Below are 23,969 nucleotides of genomic sequence, written 5' to 3'. Positions count from 1 at the left end.
TTAGTGCCCAGAAGTTCTACTCTCTGGAGCTGCTCAGCTCCTGTAGTGATGTCCTGGGTCACAGGGGAGTGGTGCTGGTGCCTGGGCGGAGGAAAGAGCTGTTTTATGTTTTCCGGCTGCTATGCCTGTCTCCATTGCCAGAACCAGTGGGCCGAATACACAGGTGTAAGCCTCTATGCTTTGTGTTTGTAGCTGCTGTAGGTGGGCTTCCCTCTGGCTGGCCTGACACCAAGGCAGGGGCTGCTGGTTTGTGAGCCAGTTGCAGGCTAACCGGGAGGAAGACACAGAAGGCTGCATATCACGATGGGGGGCCTTGGAGCTGTGTTGCCAGTCAGGGGGATGTAGCACCTGAAAATCATTTAAGTTCCCAACCTGCTGGGCAGAGTGCTCCCGGACAATTTGGTCTACCTGTCCTTTCTCCTGAGCAGTAAGCTCTGTGCAATCCTTGCCCCTTTAGCAAACCTCTTACTGTTAGGAAGTCTCTCAGTCTGCCTGCCCGGATCAGCTGGATATGAATTCCTGTTTTCCACAAGCAGCTGGAATCTCCATCTTTTCAGGTATTCTGCCTGTCTTAGCTTTCCAACTCCACTAGTCACCATAGCACCATGCAATGTCAGTTCATGCTCCCAGAGCAGATCTCCAGGGCTAGGTGTTCAGTAGTCCCAGGCCTCCACTCCCTCCCTGCTCTGTTTCTCTTCCTCCCACCGTGAGCTGGGGTGGGGGAAGGGCTTGGGTCCTCTGCATCACAGCTTTGGTATGTTACCCTGTTCCATGAGGTCTTCTCTTTTCTCCAGATGTATGCCGTCTTGTGCAGCCCTCTTTCCTGTTGCTCTTTCAGAATTAGTTTTATTAATTATATTTTTATATTATATGTGGTTTTAGGAGGAGGTCTCTGTCTCACTTCTCACACCGCCATCTTTCAGTCTTTCTCAATACTGTGAGAAAAACCTCTCCACAGTTCCCACCACCTCACGGGAACTCTGTTTCTCTTAGGAGCTCCCTATTTTGATGAGGGCCAACTTTACTGCCTCAGGTGTTGCCTCCACCTCTTCCCAGTCTTGGGATGTGGCCCAGTCCTCTAGGAGGCAAGCCACATAGGACCACATGTCTACTGGGGGGGCACTCGAATGTCTTCCCATCCATAGGGGCAGCCTGATGAAGCACCCCTCCCATGAATGAATCCAAGTTCACTGTGAATTCAGTGAGACCAAGGAATGACATTTGTTCTTGGGGTAAAAGGGTTTATACCCAACTTTATTCCCATGGTGGCAGGTCAGTCACTAGAATCCTGTCCACTCAGAGCAAGCCTGCATGCAGCAAGCCAGTCTCTGCCTCTAGGCCTCTTTGCCCCCCGCAGTTGTCTCAGTTTCTGGCCTTGGTGCTGCCACCAAACCAGTCTCTGCTCTCCTGCAGCCATGCAGTAGCCGTACCACTGTGTCACCCAGAGCAGTGGCAGGAGCTCTTTATATAGAGTCGGTAACAATTTTTTGCCCACATGTGTGAGTGAACAAGCCAGTCAGGGCCAGGTGAGAATCCTGGCCATAGGAACCTTCACTTTCTCCACAGGAGGCTTCTTAAAAAACAAAAAATAGAAGTATAATATGACCCACTTATGGGAATTTACCCAAAGAAAACAAAATCACTAATCCAAAAATATGTATAACTTCTATGTTTATTGTAGCATTATTTATAACCATCAAGATGTGGAAGCAATCCAAAGATTGCTTCATGAACAGATAAAAAAAAGTGGTTACCTATATGTATAATGGAATATTATTCACCCATAAAAAAGAACAAAAGCTTGCCATTTGTGACAACATGGCTGGACCTAGAGGATATCATGCTAAGTGAAAATAGTCAGAGAAAGACAAATAGTATATAGTTTCACTTTTATGTGGAATCTAAAAAACAAAATAAGTGAACAAACAACGGAAATAGACTCCTAGTTTCAGAGAACAGACTGGTGGTTGCCATGGGGAGGAGGGCAGGTGGAAGAGTGGGATAGGTGAAGGTGGAAAAGATAGTGAGAATGTTTGATATCTTGATTTGAGCAATGGTTGCATGATTGTATACACGTGTAAAAATCCATCAAGCTGTATCAAATCACACTAAGACCTGTGCATTTTACTGTATGTACTTCATACATACAATAAAAAAATGAAAAACAAATACAGATTCTGATTCATAAGTAATGTGTGGAGACACTTAAAAACCATGCAAATCTCCTGTTCCTCATCCAAATCTCCCCCTTTAGATTTAGCATCTATTAATGATTTTCTTTCCTGAACCAGTTTTTGCTATGATACTTGCAAAATACTGATTTTCCAACTCAGTGCACTCTTTATGTTTATCAGTCTGCCTTTGATGTTCCACTGTAAGCAAGAGTCCACCCTTCTTCTTATTTCTTTGATATTTATTATAGGTAGGGACTCATGAATTCCTAACTTTTAAATTGTGTCTTTTCATTACTGTCCTTAATTAGTTTGGTGCTTATGTTATTCCAGATTTAGGATTGTCTTCCTTTTTGATTGATTTTAAAGGATTAAAAACATGGATAATATTTTGGGAAACTCAAATATTATGATTATGGCCTATTAGTAATATCCAGGTTACCTCCAAGTCATACTATCTAGAGAAAAAGTGCTGAATGCAATTCTTTGCCTGTTGTATAGTGTTTAATAGTTTTCCCATGTGCTTTTGTATACCAGATTACTTAGGACACTTGGATTTTATAAGGGAGAGTGGAGGAGTAGGTTTTCCTCTGCATTTGTGAATTCTCATTTGATTTTCATGACAACTCTATGGTACAGACCAGGGTGGCATTTGGACTCTACCTACCAACTTACTTTCTCCTAGCTTAAGTTTAACAAAAGATTAGTGACTATTAGCCTATGGGATAAGTTCCCTTAGAACCACCCCTTCCTCCTAACATGCATTAGCATAGTTTATATACTGTGATTGGCTTTCAAAATTTTACTTCTCAAGTATTTATATGTTCTGGTATGTGCATTAATGTTAAGTGGTAGAGAGCCCTACCTAATGTTAATGTATCCTAGAACATTACATAGAAAAAGCACTTCCCAACTCTCTGCCTCCCTGCCAAGCCATCTAAATGAGGCTCTTTTAGTTTGGAGGGTCTTGTCTTTCTGTATGGGAGGTGGTGGGTTTATTCTTAATGATGCAGTGCCATAAAAACTAAGCTGGGTGGAGTACCGCCTTGCCGTGACTACCCATTTTTTCTAGGATACGATCCTTAAGACAGCACTGTAGGCCCATTTGTAGATGAACATGTCTATGTTTTGAGACCCTTCACCCAGCTTTGTCCCCACCCCGTGTCTTAGGCTTCAGTGTCACTTGATGCTTGGCCCTGCAGTGTTGTTTCATGCCTTTGTCGCTTTGCCTGTGTCTCTTATGCATGGAAGGCTCCCCTTTCCACCCCCTTCTGCTGAGTGAACTGTTGTTTGATTTTGAGGCTTTCCTGATTCTCTGCCTGAGTTCATTATCCTTTCTGTCGCACCTTTGCTGTCTTTATCACTGCATGTGAGAAATTATATTAAAATACTTTATATGTCTTTCTGTGGGAGATTGTGTTTTCTAAGGGCAGAGACCCACTTAGTGCTTAAATGTTTTTGGACCAAAATGAATTAAACTACAGAGTTTTCCTGTTAGTCAGTGGGGGCCTATATTAAAGGGTATCTGTTGGTATGTTTCTTAAGCTCCCTGTAAAAGACTTCTGACCCTCAAGTGAGAGCCATGCCAGGCTTGGTGTTTGGGCCCAAGTTCCTCTTGTTGGAAGGTCTATGGTATGGTTTTTGTGTATGGGCTACAAACCCAAAGAGAGAGCTCATGGAAGACACTGGGTGGTTTGCAAGCACCACGGCGGTAGTTCTGAAATGGTCAGCGAAGGCAGTGGGGAAAGGATAATCGCTTTGTTAAAAAGTGGATGACTGTGCTGAAGTTAGGGATGGAGTGTCCGGATGACACAGTTTACATGGAAACACATAAAAAAATAAGATGGATTGATGGGTAGGTAGAGGGATGCCAGCCACCTGGGTTTTGTGATAAAGCAACTAGAGCAAAATATTGTCAGACAGGTGGTGGTATATAGATTCACTGTGCAGTTTTTTCAACTTTTCTGAAAGTTTGTAACTTTTTATAATAAAATGTTAGGGAAAAGGTTACTTGTGTTATCTTTTAAGAACACATTTATTGTCTAGTCATATCCATTATTAAGTATTAAGTCACCTTCATGAGCCTCCTAAGGCTGAGTGGTTTTCTGGGTAGCAACCCTGTGCCTTTCTCTAGGCAGCCCCTTCACATCTTAGTTCCTCTGGGGCTCCCTCCAAGGGCACTTCCCTGGCCAGCCCTCTGGTGTGGATGCCCCCTCTGTGTTCTCGGAGCGCCTCCTGCATACTCCTGCCAGAGTGTTTGTTACCCTGTACCATAGTCATCTGCTAGTCTCTCCGAACCGGCGGGCACACTGTTTCTGGAATGCAGCATGGCAGGAGTGAAAACAGACAACAACAGTGAGCAGACTAACAGCAGCTTGATGGATAGGGGTTCATTGTCTCCACTAACAGGAGTCCACAGGTCCACATTTCCATTTTCCAGGGCTGGTTCAGTAATGGGCACGTGACTGGCACCTCTGCCTTTCTCCTGTCTTTCCCCTCATCATTGCAAGTTGACTGAAGAAGTTTGTGGATTAGACATATGTATCCTGGTTATTTCAGTTTTAGCCATGAGCACAGATATTTTGGCAGATACCTGTGGATTTGTTGACTAGTCTTCATTTATTATGGTTTCTTCTGAAGAAATTGACTTGGTTTTTTGAAAACAACAGCTCAGAATTAGATTTCTACAAGTGTTTGAAAGCTTCCCTAATCCTGGGAAAATTCTCTCTCCATTTTCATACAATTATGATAATTTATAGGAAGCAAGGTTCCTTTCTGAAGCGTTTTGGGAAGGCTTGCTCCTTATCCCATTTATTCTATTTTAGTCAATTCAAATGTGCTTAATTATCTAGTTAATTGCTTGGAACACTTATTTTTTAAGGAAAGGGGGAGTGGGAAGAAGGCCTGGTGTAGTCAAGTAAACCGACGGTCCGGTGTAAGGGGGCAGGACAAGCAGACACTCCAGCAGCCCAAGGCTGTGCATATTACTGATTTTCTGGGGAATTTCGACTCTTAAAGCATCAAGAAAATGTTTAAATATGTTTAGTATGCTTTGTTTAAGAAGACAGAGTATATGAAATCTAACATGCAAAACTATGTAAATATGATTTCAAATAGGTTTTAAATATAGGAATATATAGATTAAAATACTGGCAGGAAATACATTGTTAATAGTGAATTCTGTGGATGGCATGATCGTAGGTGGTTTTTTCTCTCTTTTTGAAGATAGTTTTTGTGTGTTTTCTAAATTTTCAACTGAGCACTGAAAGGGTTTAGAGTATGCCACCTCAGAAAGTATCACTTTGACTTAGGGATGCTTTTGAGCTGAAGGCAATTGAAAAGTAACAGACACAAAGAACAATTCTCTGCCTCCCCCTCTTCCAGGAACAACTGGATGATTCCAAATCACCTGAGACAAACTCTAGACTCTTTAACAGCCCAGAGATGGCACCAGAGGAATCTACACAACAAACTTCACTCACTAGCCCTCGTCTTCCATGGTTTCCCCATATAGTATCTGCCTTCCCACAATTTGCCACCTGTAGAAGGGCAAAGTCCTTTTCCTTTGTCTTGTCATTTCTCTACAAAATTTATTGTTATTTTGTTAAGATGCTGTATAAGCCCAAGGTCTAACCTCTCCCTTTGAGTTACTCATCACTGAGGTCTCCTCTATGCATGTGAGATGCACACATTCATAGGCTTCGATCTGTTTTTCTCTGGTTAATCTGTCTTTTGTAAGTCTAATTTGCAGGGATTCAGCCTATGAACCAAAGATAGGTAGAGAAAAAACTAGTTTCTCCTCCCCTATGGTTTTATTACTTTTCATCTTACATACTTAAAAAAATATTTTGGACGTTCAGAATGGTTCTTGTTCAACTCCTGGTCTTTTGGTAATGTCATTTTTATCACATTTTGATTTTGTCTTTGTTAGAAATTATCATATAATGCTTTTTGTAGGAGCTGTCTGAAAAGTTCTATTTGTTTGGATGCTGTCTCTCTGTACGGTAATTTTCTTAGGTGCTCCGTAGGTTGGAACTGTGGTCTTCCCGTCTGTGGCCTTTAGCAATGCAACTCCTGAGCGTCTTTAAAAAGAAAAACCTCTCTGCATGGCAGCCCTGCAGAGGTTTTGTTTAGCCCTGTGCCTTGGGCTCCAGCACTGCAGCTAGCCTGGGACTACCTTTCATGTGTGCTTCTTGACTTTGAGGAGTGCTGTGGTTACAGATTTTCAGAGTGCACTCTCTACAGCTGGGCTCAGGCAAACTTCCTTGTGGTCATCTCCTGTAAGTGAGCAGATGATTTTCGACTCCAGTCTTTACCTGAAGGTGTGCTCCTCTGTGGATCTTGGCCTCTCAGTCGCAATGGAGAAGAGGTCTCAATTCTGACTACCCCCGGGACAGGCATCTGGTCTCCTCGACCTGTGTGTTTGTTAAATCCAAAGCTAAGAACAGCAGCCATCTAATACTGCAGGAATGCCAACTTTTACTACCTTGATCTTTTTCCATCCTTTCTTGGGGATTTCTTGTTTTCTTTTGAGCTCAGCTGTGCATGTAAAAGAAGTTCTCAACCTTGGATGATCACTAGCACCTGAGAAGCTTCTAGAAGTCCTGTGTCCGGGCTGTATCCCAGACCAATTCCATCAGAATTTCCAGGGTGGGACCCAGCATCAGGATATTTTTAAAACCTTCTTGGTGATCCCAGCCAAGGACGGAAACCACTGACTTAAAACAATGTTATTTTATTATTTTGTCCAATGATTTGTGTGTGTGTTGTGCATATTTATTTATTTTTCTGGTTACTTTGTCAGCAGTAATGGAAATAGGACTTGTCATTAGAAATTAGCCTTGTGTAATTAGGAAATAAAGCCCTCTTAAAATTTGGTAGGACAGAAACCAACCTTTATTAAGTTTCTACTGTGTGTTTGGCTTTGTGCTTGAGTTTTTCATGTTATCTCATTTAATCATCAGAAAAATCCTGCAAGTTAGGTGGTGGTTTACTTGTTTTTTTCAGGTAAGAAAACTGGTTTGGAGAAATTGAATAGTTCTAGGTCACATGGCTCACAAATGGCAGAGCCAGACTCAGGCCCATGAGACACCTGAGTCCGTGTCCTTTTTTCTTACACTGTGGTATATGTGAAAGAGGTTTTTCCATACAAATTGGTTGAAATGCAAATATTAGCATTTGGGTTACAATAAGTTCCAGGTATCTGTTAGATTTTCTTTTTCAGAAAACCGTATCTTCCCACAATTCCCTGGGTGCTCTACTCATTTTTATCTCACTTCTGATGAGATTTATCTGATTTTGACTAATAGATTTATTATAGAAAAATTTACCTCATTATAGTACATCACTTTAAATATGTTTGGAGCAAACCATTTAGTTTTGCTTCTTCTCATGTCATGCCAAGAAGCGGGGTGCTTCTTATACACAATATGTTTACTTCTCCTGTTCCAGTTTGCTGCCTCAGTCCATGTGGAGGACTAAGCAAGTGTGCAGTGTGGGGCACAGGGGGTACAGGTACAGAGCAGGGGAGAGGAGCTAGCACAAGGGGATGAAGATGGAGGTCCCCGAGTTCTGGGGTTCTCCATGGTGCCACATGACTTGGGTAGCGGTGGAAAACTGGGACTCGGAGCTTTCTGGTCACTCCGCACGGTGAAGGCTGCTGAGGTGGTGCTGGGGTTTGGTGGGGGCCTCCTGGCCCTCTCCAGTGCTACAGGTGTTGGGTGTGCATACTCATTTCTTTCTCTCACCCTGCCTTGGCTTTGGCTCTGCAGTGGTAAATGATATCCACAGTTGTTGGAGGGCCTTTCTTTCTTCCAGGAGCCCAGAAGAAATACCTCTCTGTTGGAATGTCTGAGTTAGGCTTTTCTGGAGCATGTGAATTTCATTGGATGTCAGCCATGTGGAAACCAAACCACCTCTAAGTCTTTGTCTTTTTCACTGACAGCTGGTCTTCTGTCTGCGTGTTGCAACCTCAGAAAACCAGCAGGATGGCTGCAAACAAGAGCAAGAACCAGAGCTCCTTGGTCCTTCACAAGGTGATCATGGTTGGCAGTGGAGGGGTAGGCAAGTCTGCTCTGACACTTCAGTTCATGTATGATGAGGTAAGACACACCAGGCCCAGACCACTGCCAGCATTGTCTACTGTAGCTGTGTCCATCTCCAGCTGTGTTTATGTGCCCATTCCCCCATGTGCATAGAGGATCACGGGGCAATTTCGTGTTAGGGTGATTTCTGAATAATTTTATGGGGGTGTGTGTAACCTTCATAAGATCTGGATTGCTGGTTTTCAGGTTGTAATTTCAACTGGGGCAGGGATGTGAGAGTCTCTGCTTGCATTTCTCTCTATGCTATACTTTGAGCTTCTTTCTGGCAGGAGCAAGGGAGGAAGGAAGGACTTCTATACAGGTATTTCTGAAGAACAGATCTGATAGTGAGCTTTGTGACAGTCAATTTTGGGAGGAATTGAAAGGGAGAACTAAGTTGTCATAGACTTAATCTTTTCTCAAGTGATAGACATCAGGTTCTCCCTAGTTCTTCCATGCAGCAAGGTGAGGCTTGCACCATCCTTGCCCCAAATTTACATCACTTAAGGTGGATAATATGACTAGTGCTGAGTCCAGTGTGACAGCACAGTCTTGATTCTTGTGGTAACAGACAATCCTGCTTGATGGCCATTTGCTGCTACAGGCAGGGTGTTTAGATGAGAGTGTGAACTCCAGGCCTCTCATTTGCATCACATCCACATGGGCATGTGCTTTACAATTTGTGAAAGAAAAATGCTGTAACCACAGTTGGTTAAGGACATTAACACTTTTCACTAGACTCTCCCTCTTTCCATCTTACTCTTACATTACATGGTGTTGGAGTGGCCACAGGCGTTTTTGGAATCTAGCTGAGGGAAGTTGAACTAAGGATACATTTAGCTGGAGCTTAGAGGCATATATTATGTAGTTTGAATCACTTTAGTGTGTGGTTAAGTTACTACTAGCAGTCCCAGTGTAGGAGTGGCTTCCAGGAATATTCCCACCACCCAATGTGCAGACTCACCTGGCATTGTGATGGGAGGTGCAGGGCCGGGGTATATCAGGTATGGATGTGTCCTAGGACATTTGGCCCTGGAAATGTGAGCTAGTCAATCCTGATTTCATAGAAAAGAAACCGAGTCCTGTATTTGGGGGTGCCAGTTGTGCAAAGCCTCATGGGCCATTCATACTCTTTTTGTTCCTCATTCAATGCTTTACTCTTAATTTAAGAAGTTTAGTTTATGGTAGAATTGCCTTGAAATTTGGATTATGGAAGGAGCTGCAGTCCCAGAAGTCTTTATTTTTGTCTAAATTCTGCCTTTGAGAAAAATTGAATTTTAACCTTTTTATCCTTGACCTAACATACTTGAAGACTTTTAAAGCTATTTGCCATTTCTGGTGAAGTGAGGTTGATGTTGAGGAGACAGGCAGCAGCCAACCAGTTCATCCCTTCAGTGGCTGGCGAAGTCAGTTCAGACATGGTTCAGGAGGAATGGGTCTGTGTGGCATCCTAGGTTTGTGCATCTTGGGCATCTCAAAGTGAGTCACACACAGTCCTGCCAGGCCAGTGTTAATACAGTTCATCTTAAAGAATACCAACACTTTGGGTATTTCCTATTTCTAGTGGAAAAATGTAAACATCAAGTGTGTAATCTCATGTTCTAATAATAGGCACGCTTTTTTATCAGCACAGAGGTATGCAGTCTTATTAGGGCATTCTGACTTCTAGTATCAAAGGGGTCAGTGGGACTCATACTGGTTTTAACCTTGAGAGCTCAGAAATACTCAATTGAGATGCTTTATGGTGGTATTCAGAGATTTGCACTGGGCAGGGGTTTTTCTTTTTTGGCCATGTATTTGTCTCTTGGGAAAGGAGTTAAAAGAAGGATACTGTTGTGAGCTTAAGCAAATTTTCACATTTTCTCTATTTTTTAAGGTAACTATTAGTTTGAATATAAGAGAAACTAATACTAAAAATCTTTCAGCATTTTGGTTTTTAGATTTAAAATCATTTGAACTAGTAGGGGCTAATTGGCAATACAAGGTTTTTTTAAGAGTATTCTTCAAAGGGCCCAAAAGTTCATATTGATATTTTCAGTTCAATTTTTAAATTTGTAAAAATTTACAGTTTTATTAAGGTATAATTCATATACAATGAAATTAACTCTTTAAAAAGTAGACAATTTGGTGATTTTTAGTATATTCACACAGATGTGCAGCCATCACCATTACGTAATTTTAGAACATTTTCATCACTTAAAAAAAAAAAAGCCCTACACATCATCAGTCATTGCCTATTACTTCTCCCCCCTCCTACCCCTCGTCCCTGACACCCACTTTCTGTTTTTACAGTTTTGCCTATTCTGGACATTCATATAAGTGGAATCATCCTATACATGAACTTTATATCTGGCTTCTCTCACTTAGCATGATGTTTTGAAAGTTCCTCCAATTCATAGCATGTATCAGTACTTAATTCCTTTTATTTAAAAATTGAGATGTAACTCGTATTACCTTTTTAAAGTATACAATTCAGTGGCTCTTAGTATATTTGCAAAGTTGTACAGCCATCACCACTATCCCCAGAACATTTTTATCACCCAAAAAGAACCATTCCCCTCTCCCCCACTAGCAGTCACTCCCCATCCCCTTCCCCCATCCTGGCAAACAGTAGTCTGCTTCCTGTTTCCATGCATTAGTCTATTCTGGACATTTTATATAAATAGACTCATATAGTATGTGACTTTTTGTGTCTGGTTTCTGTTGCTTACCATAATTTGTCAAGGTTCATTATGTTGTAGTGTCAGTCAGTACTTCATCCCTTTTTATGACTGAATAATATTCCACTTTCCTGGATATGGCAGGCAGTTTTGTTTATCTAGTCATCAATTTATGGGCATTTGGATTATTTCTGGGTTTTTTTGGCTACTATGAATAATGTTGCTATGAACATTTGTGTATGAATTTTTATGTAGACGTATGTCTTAAATTTTCTTGGTTATATATCTAGGCATGAAATTTGCTGGGTCATATGGTAACTCTATGTATAACCTTTTTGGAAACTGCAGAACTGTTTTCCACAGCAGCTGTACCATTTTATAATCCCCCTAACAATGTATGGGGGTTCCTCATCCTCATTACTGTTTGTTACTACTATCTCTCTTTTTGGTTATAGCTTCCTAGTGGGTGTGAAGTGGCATTTCATTGCAGTTTTGATTTGCATTTCCCTAAGGACTAGTGATGTTGAGCACCTTTTCATGTGCTTATTGACCATTTGCATATCTTTGGAGAAATGTCTATTCAGATACTTTGCCTATTTTTTAATTGGGTTTGCTTTTTATTGTTTAATTTTGTTCTCCCAGGGTAGCTCTTTGGCAAATACATACATACATACATCATACATACATGTACATACACATACATATGAAGGTATCTGTTTGTAAAGATACACAATTCTCTCTGTCTCTCTCTCTATGTATATATATAGATATATATGTATCTTATTCTTTACCCTCCCGATTTTTCTTGTGAAAAAGTAGATTCTTCTGGTTGATCTTTACATATCTGTACATAGTTCTTGTCCTCATTTTTTCTAGCTGCATAGAATTCCTTTATGTGGACTCCTGTTGCATATATGGGTGGTTTTTAATCTTGTGCTGTCATATACAGTGCCACAGTGAATAACCTTATATATTCCTGTGCAGGTGTTTCTGTAGATTAGATTCCTAGGAGCAGGATGGCTGGGACACAGCATAAGTGCTTCTCTAGTTGTACAAGATGTTTGCATATTCATCTCCATAAAGACTGTACTCTTCTCTGCTCTCACTAGCAATGTAGAAGAGTGCCTTGCCACAGAGTGTGTTGTCAGACTTTGGGATTTTTGCCAGGCTGGTAGGTGAAAAATGGTACCTCAGTATAACTACAGTTTTAATTTTCTTTATTAGTGAGGATGAATATCTTTTCATATGTCTAACATTGTACTTGTTTATTTTTTGTGAATTGTTTCTATGCATTGCCACTTTTCCCCACTGGATGGTTGATCTGTCTCTCGCCCCCTGTTCCTAGGAACCATCTGTACAGAGCTCCTTGTGATGATGGGTTCACACACTTCTTCCCTGTTCGTCATTTGTCTTTGTTTATAGTATGTTTTGCCATTTGGAAGCTTAAAAAATGTTCATGTAGTCTAATTTATCAATTTTTTTTACATGGCTTCTGGATTTTGAGTCATAGTTAAAAAGGCCTTCCCTACTTCAAGGTAATAAAGGGATTTCACCATGTTTTCTTCTAGTACATGAGGGGTTTCTTTTTTACATGTAATCTTTGATCATTTGGAGTTTATCATGTTGTATAGTAATTTAAGCCTCTCAGTACCTCTTGCCAAGTTACTTTTCAGACAGGTTTTATACTTCTGTTAATTATGAATAAAAGCTCCTGTTTATCACCCTTGTCTGTGTTTGTATTATAATTTTATATTGACAGTAATATTGTCAAGTATTCTGCTCTATGCTTGGACTCCTCAACTATAAAACAGGAATATTTAAAAACAAAATAAAAAATGGTAGAACTGAGAACAATAAAGAACAGAAATGCTATATAAGGAGTTACTTTTATTTTCTAGTGCCTTCCACATAACTGTGATAATTAGGGGCATTCAATAAGGAGCTGATTATAAGCAAAGTTCCCATATATTAAAATGTATTTTTTGGCAGATTTTACTTACCTTAACACTTTGTTAATTACTGATAATGTTGCTTATTTCCTCAGTTTGTAGAAGACTATGAGCCTACAAAAGCTGACAGTTACAGGAAGAAAGTAGTTCTCGATGGAGAGGAAGTCCAGATAGACATTCTGGACACGGCTGGACAAGAGGACTATGCAGCCATCCGAGACAACTACTTCCGCAGCGGGGAAGGTTTTCTCCTTGTGTTCTCAATCACTGAGCATGAATCATTCACAGCAACTGCTGAGTTCAGGTGTGTTTGAAATAAAAATAGACTCCAGCCTAGGAGGCTTTTGGCCTTCCTCCATGTTTTAGGCTTGGACTCTGTTGTCCCTAAAGAGCATGAAGCCATTTCATGTACTCAGGATCCTGTAATTTTGTTTTCATATATATCCTGATAGACAGTGATTGATGAGTTACCTGTCTTTATCTTTTTTATAATTTTGCTGGAAAAGTAACAATTTTGATCTATTTGAGATTTATGAAACATGGTCAGGGAGTGAGAGATATGAGTCAGAATGACCGATAGCTGTTCCTGGAAGGACTAACAGCATGGTGGGGTGAGAAGAACCCAGCCTTAGAAGCAGACATGTCTGGATTTGAATCCCTGTCACTTAACCAATTTTACAGCCTAATTTATTAATTTTTTCTTACATGGCTTCTGGATTTTGAGTCATAGTTAAAAAGGCCTTCCCTACTTTCAAGGTAATAAAGGGATTTCACCATGTTTTCTTCTAGTGCATGAGGGGTTTATTTTTTACATGTTATCTTTGACCCATTCGGAGTTTATCATATAGCATAGTTATTTAACCCTCTCAGTACCTCTTGCCAAGTTACTTTTCAGTGGGTTTTACACCTTCTGTTGATGATGAAGAAGAGCTGTTTCTCTCCCTTGCTTCTCATCCTCGGCAGCTTTCTTTATCTGAAAATGCACTTATTAGTTATAAAATGAATGCTTTAGACTGTAGGAATGTTTAATATTTTATAAAATTTGGTTTTGATTAAAAATTTTAGATGACTGATTATTTTTAGTAGAGCTAAAATTTGATGTGCTACAGGTAATGGTTTTTTTAGGGATGTTTTTGAAGTACTTTTCCATAGGCCTTGGAGTATTGCCTTTCATTTTTTTCCCTATGTAGTGGAAAAATAATGCCCATGATAGTATGATTGCTGCCTGACATAAGTGACCCCCTTCTGTTTCCTGTAGCATTTACTGTATCTAAATGGAAGCTATTTTTAGGGGGGAGAAGGGGAGAAGGTAATAGACACACAGAGATATGATTGAAACAGAAGCTTCACAAAACTGTACTTACCTTTCCTACTTGAGATGCCTCCTCATGTTTCTGTTCTGTTTCACCAGGGGAAAAAATGATTGTTTGTGACCCACTGTATTGACTTTATGATCTAATTAATAGACTACCACCTTCTCTATAAAGAACACTGATTTCATAGCTTTCATTCTCACAAAGAATTCATAACCATTTTTTCAGGAATCAGTAAACATTTTATGTGTGAAGACACTTGTTTTGGCTTGTTGTTATACCAGTGGTTCCCAGGTTGAAAAACTATTAATTTTTTTTTGCCTAAGTGTAAACTGGGGGCTCTGTTAAAATGCAGAACCCTAAGCTCTCTCATCAAAACACTGACTGCTGTATTACTACTGTTCGGCCCGGAAATCTGCATTTGTAACCCCCAGGTCCTGTTGCTGCAGGCTGACTGAGGACGAGACTTTAAAAACCCTGGGTAGGTTATGCCAGGGCCTAGAGCAGGCTGCTTTGGAAGCACAGCAATGTCTCTTCTGCCCCAGTAGAGGATCATGAGGGTGAGTTCTTCCTCTCTCTTTCTGAGCTGCTGTATCTTTGATACTCCACCTTAGGGAACAGATCCTCCGTGTTAAGGCTGAAGAAGATAAAATTCCGTTACTCATCGTGGGGAACAAGTCTGACTTAGAGGAGCGGAGACAGGTGCCGTCGGAGGAGGCCAGGAGTAAGGCAGCCGAGTGGGCTGTGCAGTATGTGGAGACGTCAGCCAAAACGCGGGCCAATGTGGACAAGGTGGGCATGTTCCCTGTGTGTCCTAGAAGTAGCAGAATTCAGACACTCAAATGTTTGGTTTGGAGGGGACCATTTGTGGAAACTAAGGGAGGACTGATTTTTCCAGATGTTAAGGCCATTATAATAAGAAAAACCGAGAGGATTTGACTCTGGATTTAAAACAAAGCAGAAGTTGGTTCACTTGTCATGAGCCTTTGTTAGCCTCTGCTTCATGTTGGCACGGCCCTTTGGAAGTAGGCCAGGTGGGCCCATGCTTTGGGACGACTGTGCCAGCAGTGGGTACATGAGAATCTTCCCTAAGCACTCACCTTCAGGAGCCTGCTGTTCAACTGCAGAGCTGGCAGCATGTGGGGCTGCGTCCTAGGAGTTTCCCCAAGGAACCACGATGGCTCTCCATCCTGCTCTCAGTGAGTTTTTGGTTGGACTTACTCTTTTTGTCTTTCCATCCTCTGGCAGAGCCAAGTGTTCCATGTTTGTAACTTAGTCTCTAAGTAGTTTGCTCCAGGAATCTCTCTTCTCTCTCTCACTCATCCCTAGCATGCTTTCTCATTCAAATCTCCAAAGCTAAGAAAAGGACAACATTGACAATGAGGAACATCAACAATTTGAAAATCCACCTTCCAGTGACTGCTATTGTTAGGCCTTTAAAAAAAATAAGGCTCAAGTGGTTGTTGCACAGCTCAGATCCACACCCCAAGAGATGAGGCTTTCCCTCTTGCCTCACCTTGTTCATTAGCTCTTACTTCATGATCCACAGCCTTATAAACCTAAACATGCACCACTTCAGCGACCAGGCCATGGCTGTGTCTGCTCTGTGCTGTGCAGCCTCAGCATCTGAATCTTTCAGACCATTTCTGAATGTTCTCTTTCTTATGGAAAATAGTTCACCTTTACTTCTTAACCTGAAGAGGGAGAGATTTGTAACCATGCTTTGCTTTAGCTTGAAATGATGCTAGAAGGACATTGATGTTGAGAATGGTGGCATTGGAGGGGTCTGTGCAGAAGCACTTTGGTGGCATATAGACAAGGTAAATCTTCAGCTGTAGTCTGCAATGTGGAGTTATGTTTACCCGTTAGCTATTCTTCATAATATTTCTCAACTTTTATGTTGATTCTTGTGCTATTGCAAATCTCTTTCTATCAAATTGTTTCCTAGCTATGGAAAACACTCATGAAATGCAGACTCACACTTCACTTAAAACATCAGGCTGGCTTTCTTGGTAAGAAGGCACTGTTGGTGTGTATTTTTGTGATGGGATTTGGGGTGGGGAATGGAACTGGAGCTCGACTGCTTGGTGTCTCCCCTTCCTCCACTGGACTGACTTGACCTGCCAGACATGAACCAGCAGAACTTAGGACTGGCAGCATTGTGTTCACTTGTGCACAGTTACACGAAAGGGAGTTATTGATAAGATCAGTCAGTGAACTACTTTGTCATCATTTTAAGTTGGACACACTCCATTTTCCTCTTCCTCCCTTTTGCTGTTAGAACAAAAAAGAAAAACTTGGAACATTTGAAGCTGTTCACTGTTGCTGTTATGGGCGGGGGTGCTTAGGCCAGTTGATGGGGGGTCCTTTTCTGTACCTAGGGCTGGTGGCAAATGCACGTGGCATCCCACACTCAGGAAGCTGATAGTGCTTTTCACCCAGAAGGAGGTGAAAGTAAAATCTTCTGGTGGCTTTGTGTGAACGCCCCAGATGAAGGCTTGCCTTCAGCCTCACACTTTCATTCTTAATGTCTTGGCCATTCCTCATGCAGAATCTGGAATGTTCCCTGGAAGGAGGCATAGTTTGTCTGCTTAGATCTAATCAGTACTTTGGCATGATTCAGCAGAGGGCAAAACCCAGACACCTGTGTCTGACGCTAACCCAAACCTAAGCCCCAGCCTGACACTCAGAGGGCAGTCTCAGCAGCTCTGGGTAACGGTCCTTCCCACTGACATCCAAGAAACAAAGGGGGATTTTGTTCCTGAGATTTAGGGTAACAGCACATGTGGGGAGGGGTGGTGTGACAGAACTTCCCTCCTCTTAATTTCCCACTTTCATAGCACCGGAGCCTTAGTTCTTTACAATTTATCCCCTCCTTCTCCCTACCCCACCATGTTCCCAAGGCCACTGTGTGGAGTTGTGCTGGAAAGTTGTCATGCATAATGATGTTCCTGCCTTTCTAGGATCAGTATTAAGGATGAAAGGAGTTATGGTGATACACGAGAAAGCCCCTAGTAGTAGGGAGCCATATCATCCCTTTTCTGATAGTTGGAGGTGCTAGTATTTTTACATATGTATAGTATTGGTATATTTCACAAACTGTTGTAGAATTGTTCTGATATTTTATCCTTTATCATACATGTCATAAGAAAAGATTGTATCCTTTTGAAATAAGCAGTTGAATGGTGGTAATAATATGATGCTTCTGTCCTTGGCTTGACCCCATTGAATGATGTGGGAAGAGATGGTTACTTTGTATAATTAGAATGTTTTTAATGTGAATCATTCTTACTTGCTCTAGACCTTTTATTTTTGATAACACATAGTTTATAAAAGTAAGTTTGGCTCTATGCTTTAAAATGTAAGTACACGTCCTGTTTAGTTGAAATTGCTTCATTGATCAATAAGTGGCTTCTTTCTCCCTATTCTTTTTACCTGTGCTCTCCACTCCAGGTGTTCTTTGACCTAATGAGAGAAATTCGAGCAAAGAAGATGTCAGAAAACAAAGACAAGAATGGCAAGAAAAGCAGCAAGAACAAGAAAAGTTTTAAAGAAAGATGTTGTTTACTGTGAATGCCATGTAGTGGGTGAAGTCGTCTCCTCTAGGGTCACAGGATGGCTCTTTAAGAGAAGCATGGAGCCAACTTCTTGGTGTGTTCTCTGCTTTCCACAACCTCATGCATACTGTTTTAAATGGGGGAAAATGTTTGTGAATCAGTGTCTGGCAGAAGAAATAAGCCCTTGTCCATGCAATGGAGTGGCTCCTTTCTTGGGGAGGGGAGGGGTGTTGGAGTTACCTTCATTCCCTCCTCCCGCCCTTCCAAAAGCTTAGTCACGTTTATAGTGCTGTAGGTAGGACAGAGTCCAGTATTAATTAAAAAGACAAAGTACTGTCACAGCATTTTATTTTTTTCTAGTTTTGTAACATTGCCATCTTTGTTTTGAAATAAAAATGTCATATTTCATTAGAATTGAGGAGAGAAGTTGGGTAAGACACTGCAGCTCTTAACAGCTTAACAGCAGTACTCTGAAAAATCCATTCAGCTCTGATGACATGGGAAAATTCAGACACGTTTTGGATAAGTTTCTTGGCAAAACCCTGTGAACTCGAAGCACAGCTAAAAAAATGCATTTGAATTGGGTCAGATAGGTTAGTAACAAGGTCATAAATCCTTCTCAAGAATGGGAAATGAGGGTTATATTCTTCCTATTTAATTATTGGCCAGTTATGGTCTCTGCCGTCTGCTTTTCTCCTGCAGCACCCTGATTCTTGTATAGGTGCTGCTTTTTAGAAGTTAAGTGAAGACTCAAGAGTAGTACACTTCATAAATGATACACTTTTCTAATCAGATTAAAAAAATGTTTTTGCTTAGTATTTTTATTTCCAGTTGTATGGTTAGGCCCCTCCTTTTCCACTGGCAATCTATACTCTATCCTCCTGATGATCCTCTCTCTGCATGCAGAGGTTGAGAGAGCTGCTTCTTTGGTTTTTTACAGTGTAATGTGAGTTGTTGTGAAGAACGGGGTGAGTTAAGATCATGTTATTGATTCAGGAAGCCAGAGCCTGTGCCAGATTACTGTTCCCTCTCACGGAGCTGCTCTGTGATTCTAAATTGAAAGGAGGAGCAAAGAGAGACATCTGTTGCCGTCTTATCTCTGCGAATTGGTTGCTGTTTCTCATCTAATTTTTTCTGAGACAGTCATATAGTTAGTTAATAAAAAATTTTTGTTGATGAGATATTTTAATCTTCTTATATCAACAGTCTAAATTCAGCAATCAGAAAATTTTTCACTAGGAAAAAGTATTGTGATAAAAAGCCAGTATTCAGCACATTTTTCCCCATTTCTCAGAAGTGACATTTCACATATAGGTGCCAAAAGTGAACTTCGGTGGGGAGAGCAGGAACCTTTTAAATTGATGGTTATTACAGAAATTACAGAAATTGTCATCTGACTGGAAAACAATCTTGTATCGCCTCCCAAAGAATCATGGGCTTTTTTGAATTAAAAAAGCAAATATACTTTTTAGGGTTTCAGCCTTTTTATTTTCTTTTTTTCATACCTGTGAAATATAAGAATTAAAGAAATTGACAGTGAGCTAGTCATTGTTTATGTTAGATGTTCTGCAATATCTGACAAATTTTGTTTCACTTAATCCTTTGAGTTGGGCTGTGGGGAAAAAAATCACAAGTGAGACCAGTGATTTTAACTTCATCTTTCTTTTGGGAGAGATAACTATTCTTTCTGATTAAAATTGAAAAGTTGAAGGTAATCACAGCCTTGAGGATTTTGAAACAACCTTTTTCTTTTCATTCTAGTTTGCCACCTGTTTGATACCAGTTCTGGTCAAAAGTAGGTAGATTTGGAATATGTACAAGTAAATTAATGACGGTATGAATTGTCTCATGCAATGGAAATTATTCTTGTTGTATGCTTTTAATATATTTCTAGAATGGTATTTAATTTGATAACAATCAGCAGTGGATCTTCCTCCAAAAGTAATTTATACAGAAGAGCTTCTTTTCCATAGGAAAATGAGGAAGTTTAAAATGATTAGATATTGTGTCCATAGCCTAGCATTGTTTTTCTTAAGTATTGATTCTAGAAATATTTGTGCAACCACCTGGTGTCAGGCTCTCTTCTAGGTGCTAGGATATGGTGTTGAACAAGACAGGCAAGATCTCTACATTTCTGGAGCTTGTGCTTTAGTAAGGAGACAACTAAATGAAAATATCAGGGTAAGTACTTTGATGAAAACAAAACTGGGTAATATGATAGGAAATGTTCTGGTGGCAGAGCTGGTTTTGATTGGGCAGTCAAGTATCTTCTCCAAGGAAGTGACCTTAAGCTGGGACTGCATAACCCCGAGGGAGCCACATGTGTAAGGAGCCAGGTTGGTGGGCGCAGGGAGCTTTCAGGCCAGGAAAGGGCTGGCCCAAGGGCCCCAAGGTGTTTAGGAAAAGGCCCCAAAGACCCACATATTGCTGGGATATAATGAGTTACTGAGGAGGGGAGTGTGCAGAGTAGTAGAAAAAACTGTGGAAGTCTGTGATTTCACAAAGTGATGTAGACATCACCTGGAATATAATTTCCTACAAGTAGCCTATTTCATCAGATCTAAGACTCCACTGATTATAAGATGTCACTGTAGTGTATGTACCACTCAGAAAAAACTTGCCTATTAAAGGAGCCCATCCTGACTTAAATGATTTGAAAAATATGTTTTAAATTAGATGAATTATGATACAAAAATTTGAATGATGACTGAAATAATATATATATATATATATATATATTTTTTTTTTGTATCGTTAATCTACAATTACATGAGGAACATTATGTTTACTAGGCTCCCCCCTTCACCAAGTCCCCCCCACAAACCCCATTACAGTCACTGTCCATCAGCGCAGTAAGATGCTGTAGACTCACTACTTGTCTTCTCTGAGTTACACAGCCCACCCCGTGCCTTGCCCCCCCATTATATATGCTAATTGTAATGCCTCCTTTCTTCCCCCACCCCGCCTTATCCCTCCCTTCCCACCCATCCTCCCCAGTCCCTTTCCCTTTGGTAACTGTTAGTCCATTTTTGGGTTCTGTGATTCTGCTGCTGTTTTGTTCCTCCAGTTTTTTTGAGTGAAATTATTTGGTACTTGTCTTTCTCCGCTTGGCTTATTTCACTGAGCATAATACCCTCTAGCTCTATCCATGTTGTTGCAAATGGTAGGATTTATTTTCTTCTTATGGCTGAATAATATTCCATTGTGTATATGTACCACATCTTCTTTATCCATTCATCTAATGATGGACACTTAGGTTGCTTCCACCTCTTGGCTATTGTAAATATTGCTGCAATAAACATAGGGGTACACATACCTTTTTGAATTTGTGATCCTGTTTTCTTAGGGTAAATTCCTAGGAGTGGAATTCCTGGGTCAAATGGTACTACTATTTTTAGTTTTAGGAGGAACTACCCATACTGCTTTCCCCAACAGTTAAACTAATTTACATTCCCACCAGCAGTGTAGGAGGGTTCCCCTTTCTCCACAACCTTGCCAACATTTGTTGTTGTTTGTCTTTTGGATAGTGGTAATCCTTACTGGTGTGAGGTGATATCTCATTGTGGTTTTAATTTGCATTTCTCTGATGATCATTGAAGTGGAGCATCTTTTCATGTGTCTGTTGGCCATCTGAATTTCTTCTTTGGAGAACTGTCTATTCAGCTCCTCTGCCCATATTTTAATTGGATTATTTGCTTTTTGTTTGTTGAGGTGTGTGAGCTCTCTATATATTTTGGATGTCAACCCTTTATCAGATCTGTCATTTATGAATATATTCTCCTATACTGTAGGATACCTTTTTGTTCTATTGATAGTGTCCTTTGCTGTACAGAAGCTTTTCAGCTTGATATAGTCCCACTTTTTCATTTTTGCTTTTGTTTCCCTTGCCTGGGGAGATATGTTCATGAAGAAGTCACTCATGTTTATGTCCAAGAGATTTTTGCCTATGTTTTTTTCTAAGAGTTTTATGGTTTCATGACTTACATTCAGGTCTTTGATCCATTTTGAATTTACTTTTGTGTATGGGGTAAGACAGTGATCCAGTTTCATTCTCTTACATGTAGCTGTCCAGTTTTGCCAACACCAACTATTGAAGAGGCTGTCATTTCCCTATTGTATGTCCATGGCTCCTTTATCATATATTAATTGACCATATATGTTTGGGTTAATATCTGGAGTCTCTATTCTGTTCAACTGGTCTGTGGGTAGAAAGCTATATTTTAATAAAATAACCATAAGAAGCTTAACAGAAGATAAGTACTAACAGTGGAGAAGTACTAAAATATACAGTTGATGTTACAGTACTAAACTTGACTTTGATATTTTTATCTAAAGTTCATTAAAATTATTTAATCAAAATTATAACTGCATGTGCTTTAAATTTTGAATTCTCTTGAAGGGCTTGTAAGGGAAGTTCTTTAGTCTTGCTCTTCCCTGTACCAGCCCTGTTCCTCAAAAGTCCTATTTAACCATTTCTCTTTTCAGATCATTTGTTTAGGTACTCCTGTATTTCTAAATACAATTCTTATGCCGTTATTTCTTGAGTGTCGCCCTGTACCTCAGACATTCCCAGTAATGACTTGCTATAGTAGATGAGGATTTAGCTCATTTGTTCTCCTCACCCCACCCGCACTTTTGACAGGAATATGTTCTGTTTATTCTTTGATCAACTCTTGACAGCATCTCTTGGCTTCCCCCTCTGCTGACTCTTCCTTCTCTGTTACACCTTTTACTTTTCACATTATCCAGGTAGATGACATGAATGTTCCATTCTGTGGCCATAATTCAAGCTTTCCTGCTTTATCTATAGGTTAATTCTGAAAGTTGAATACCCATCAACAGCAAGTTGATTATTGTGACTTATGCAAATATGACTCATTACTGAGCCAAGCACCATGTGGTTATTGCATCTCTTTGACTCTACGGTTCTGGCGTCACCACACAAACAAGAGCGTTCTCAGTGTCTGGCCAAGTGCACTCTTCCATCATTTGCCTGAATCACACCACATTTTAGCTGGTTTCATTTTTGGACTGTTTCCTGTACAGTGTCTCACTTCCTCCCATTTTTTTCTGAAGTCCAATTGCTTGTTCCTTGTTGAGAGAATGCCTGTGTGCCCCCTTCTCCCTGATGCCACTTGCTCTTTCTGTCACTTGGGGTCTGCTTTCATTCTCCTGAGGATATCCTACTTAGAGTTCATAGGTTGTCTGGTCTTTGAACTGGTTACTTTCTGGGTCTTCTGCACAACAGCTGTACTGAGATTTTGTTTTCATGCAACATTTGGGGTAATTTCAGTTTCCTGAGTCTCACATCTTCCTTTCTTGGTTTTTACCCTCATATTCCTGGAGTACATTTTCAGAAAGGATGCACTAGAGATAAACTTTCAGAGTCCCCGTAGCATGTAGGAAACTATTGTTACTTTTGCCCTTATTTAATTGGTAGCCTCTCTTGGAATAGAATTCTGGGTTCACAGTAATTTTCCCTTAGAACTTGGAAGACTTTGCTTCACTGTCTTCAAGCATCTGTTGTTGCTTTAAAGCTGGTGTCACTCTGCCTCAACTTTTGTAGTGGATTGCGAGGCTCTTCCTGTCTGTAGTGTCTGAAATGATTTAGTGATGGATCTAAGTGTGGGTCTTCTTTGTTCATCCTGCCTGACACTTGGTAGTCTTTTCAAGACTCACTTCAACTCTAGAAATGCATTTCTGGAATTTCTTTGATTAATTTTTCTCTTCTGTTTGCTGTTCTTTCTTTCCAGAACTCCTGCTGTCAGCTTTTAGATCTCCTAGATCCTGTCTGCCTCATCTTTCTCTGTGTTTTCTGTCTGTATTTTTCCTCAGATTCAGCCCCTCTTCTCTCTCTCCCCATCTCCTTTTCATCCCATGTGACTTGTCAACTACTATTGCAGGTTCTCGAGTATAGCCGGTGGCCAAAACAGACCGAATTCTTTGCACTCCTGAGGCTTACACTAGTGGAATTGACCTTTTTCTCATTTATTATCTATGTATGTGTCTGTGAACGAAAGCTTTCTTTGTCTCTTAATTGTTCCTTTTTCATAGCAACTGTTCTTGGCCTTGCGTGGTTAGTATCTTGACTTTCTGAGGATATTAGATCTTTGTAAAGTTCTATTCTCAGAGTTATGTTGTTTAATTTTTATGCAGTTTTTCTGTTTATTCTGTTCTTTGTTTTCTTTAAGAGGCAGCTTCCCTTAAATATCCAGTGACCTGGTTGTCCAGCCATA

At 40.5% G+C, this 23,969-nt stretch overlaps 1 protein-coding gene across 2 annotated transcripts in view; it reads left to right on the top strand.

Annotated features, from left to right (window-relative positions):
• Window positions 1–19,197, top strand: part of RALB (RAS like proto-oncogene B) — a 45,899-nt gene extending 26,702 nt beyond the window's left edge. For both annotated transcript variants that reach the window (XM_017665244.3, XM_037001074.2), the window contains exons 2-5: window positions 8,116–8,272; window positions 12,959–13,167; window positions 14,791–14,968; window positions 17,630–19,197. In XM_017665244.3, the coding sequence (XP_017520733.1) occupies window positions 8,159–8,272; window positions 12,959–13,167; window positions 14,791–14,968; window positions 17,630–17,749 (621 nt within the window). In that variant the 5' untranslated portion in view covers window positions 8,116–8,158 and the 3' untranslated portion in view covers window positions 17,750–19,197. The remainder of the gene's footprint in view (window positions 1–8,115; window positions 8,273–12,958; window positions 13,168–14,790; window positions 14,969–17,629) is intronic.
• Window positions 19,198–23,969: the final 4,772 nt, after the last annotated feature.

This window comes from Manis javanica, chromosome 7 (assembly GCF_040802235.1).
Source record: "Manis javanica isolate MJ-LG chromosome 7, MJ_LKY, whole genome shotgun sequence".
NCBI classification, from domain to species: domain Eukaryota; kingdom Metazoa; phylum Chordata; class Mammalia; order Pholidota; family Manidae; genus Manis; species Manis javanica.
This window is presented reverse-complemented; position numbering and strand designations above follow the sequence as displayed.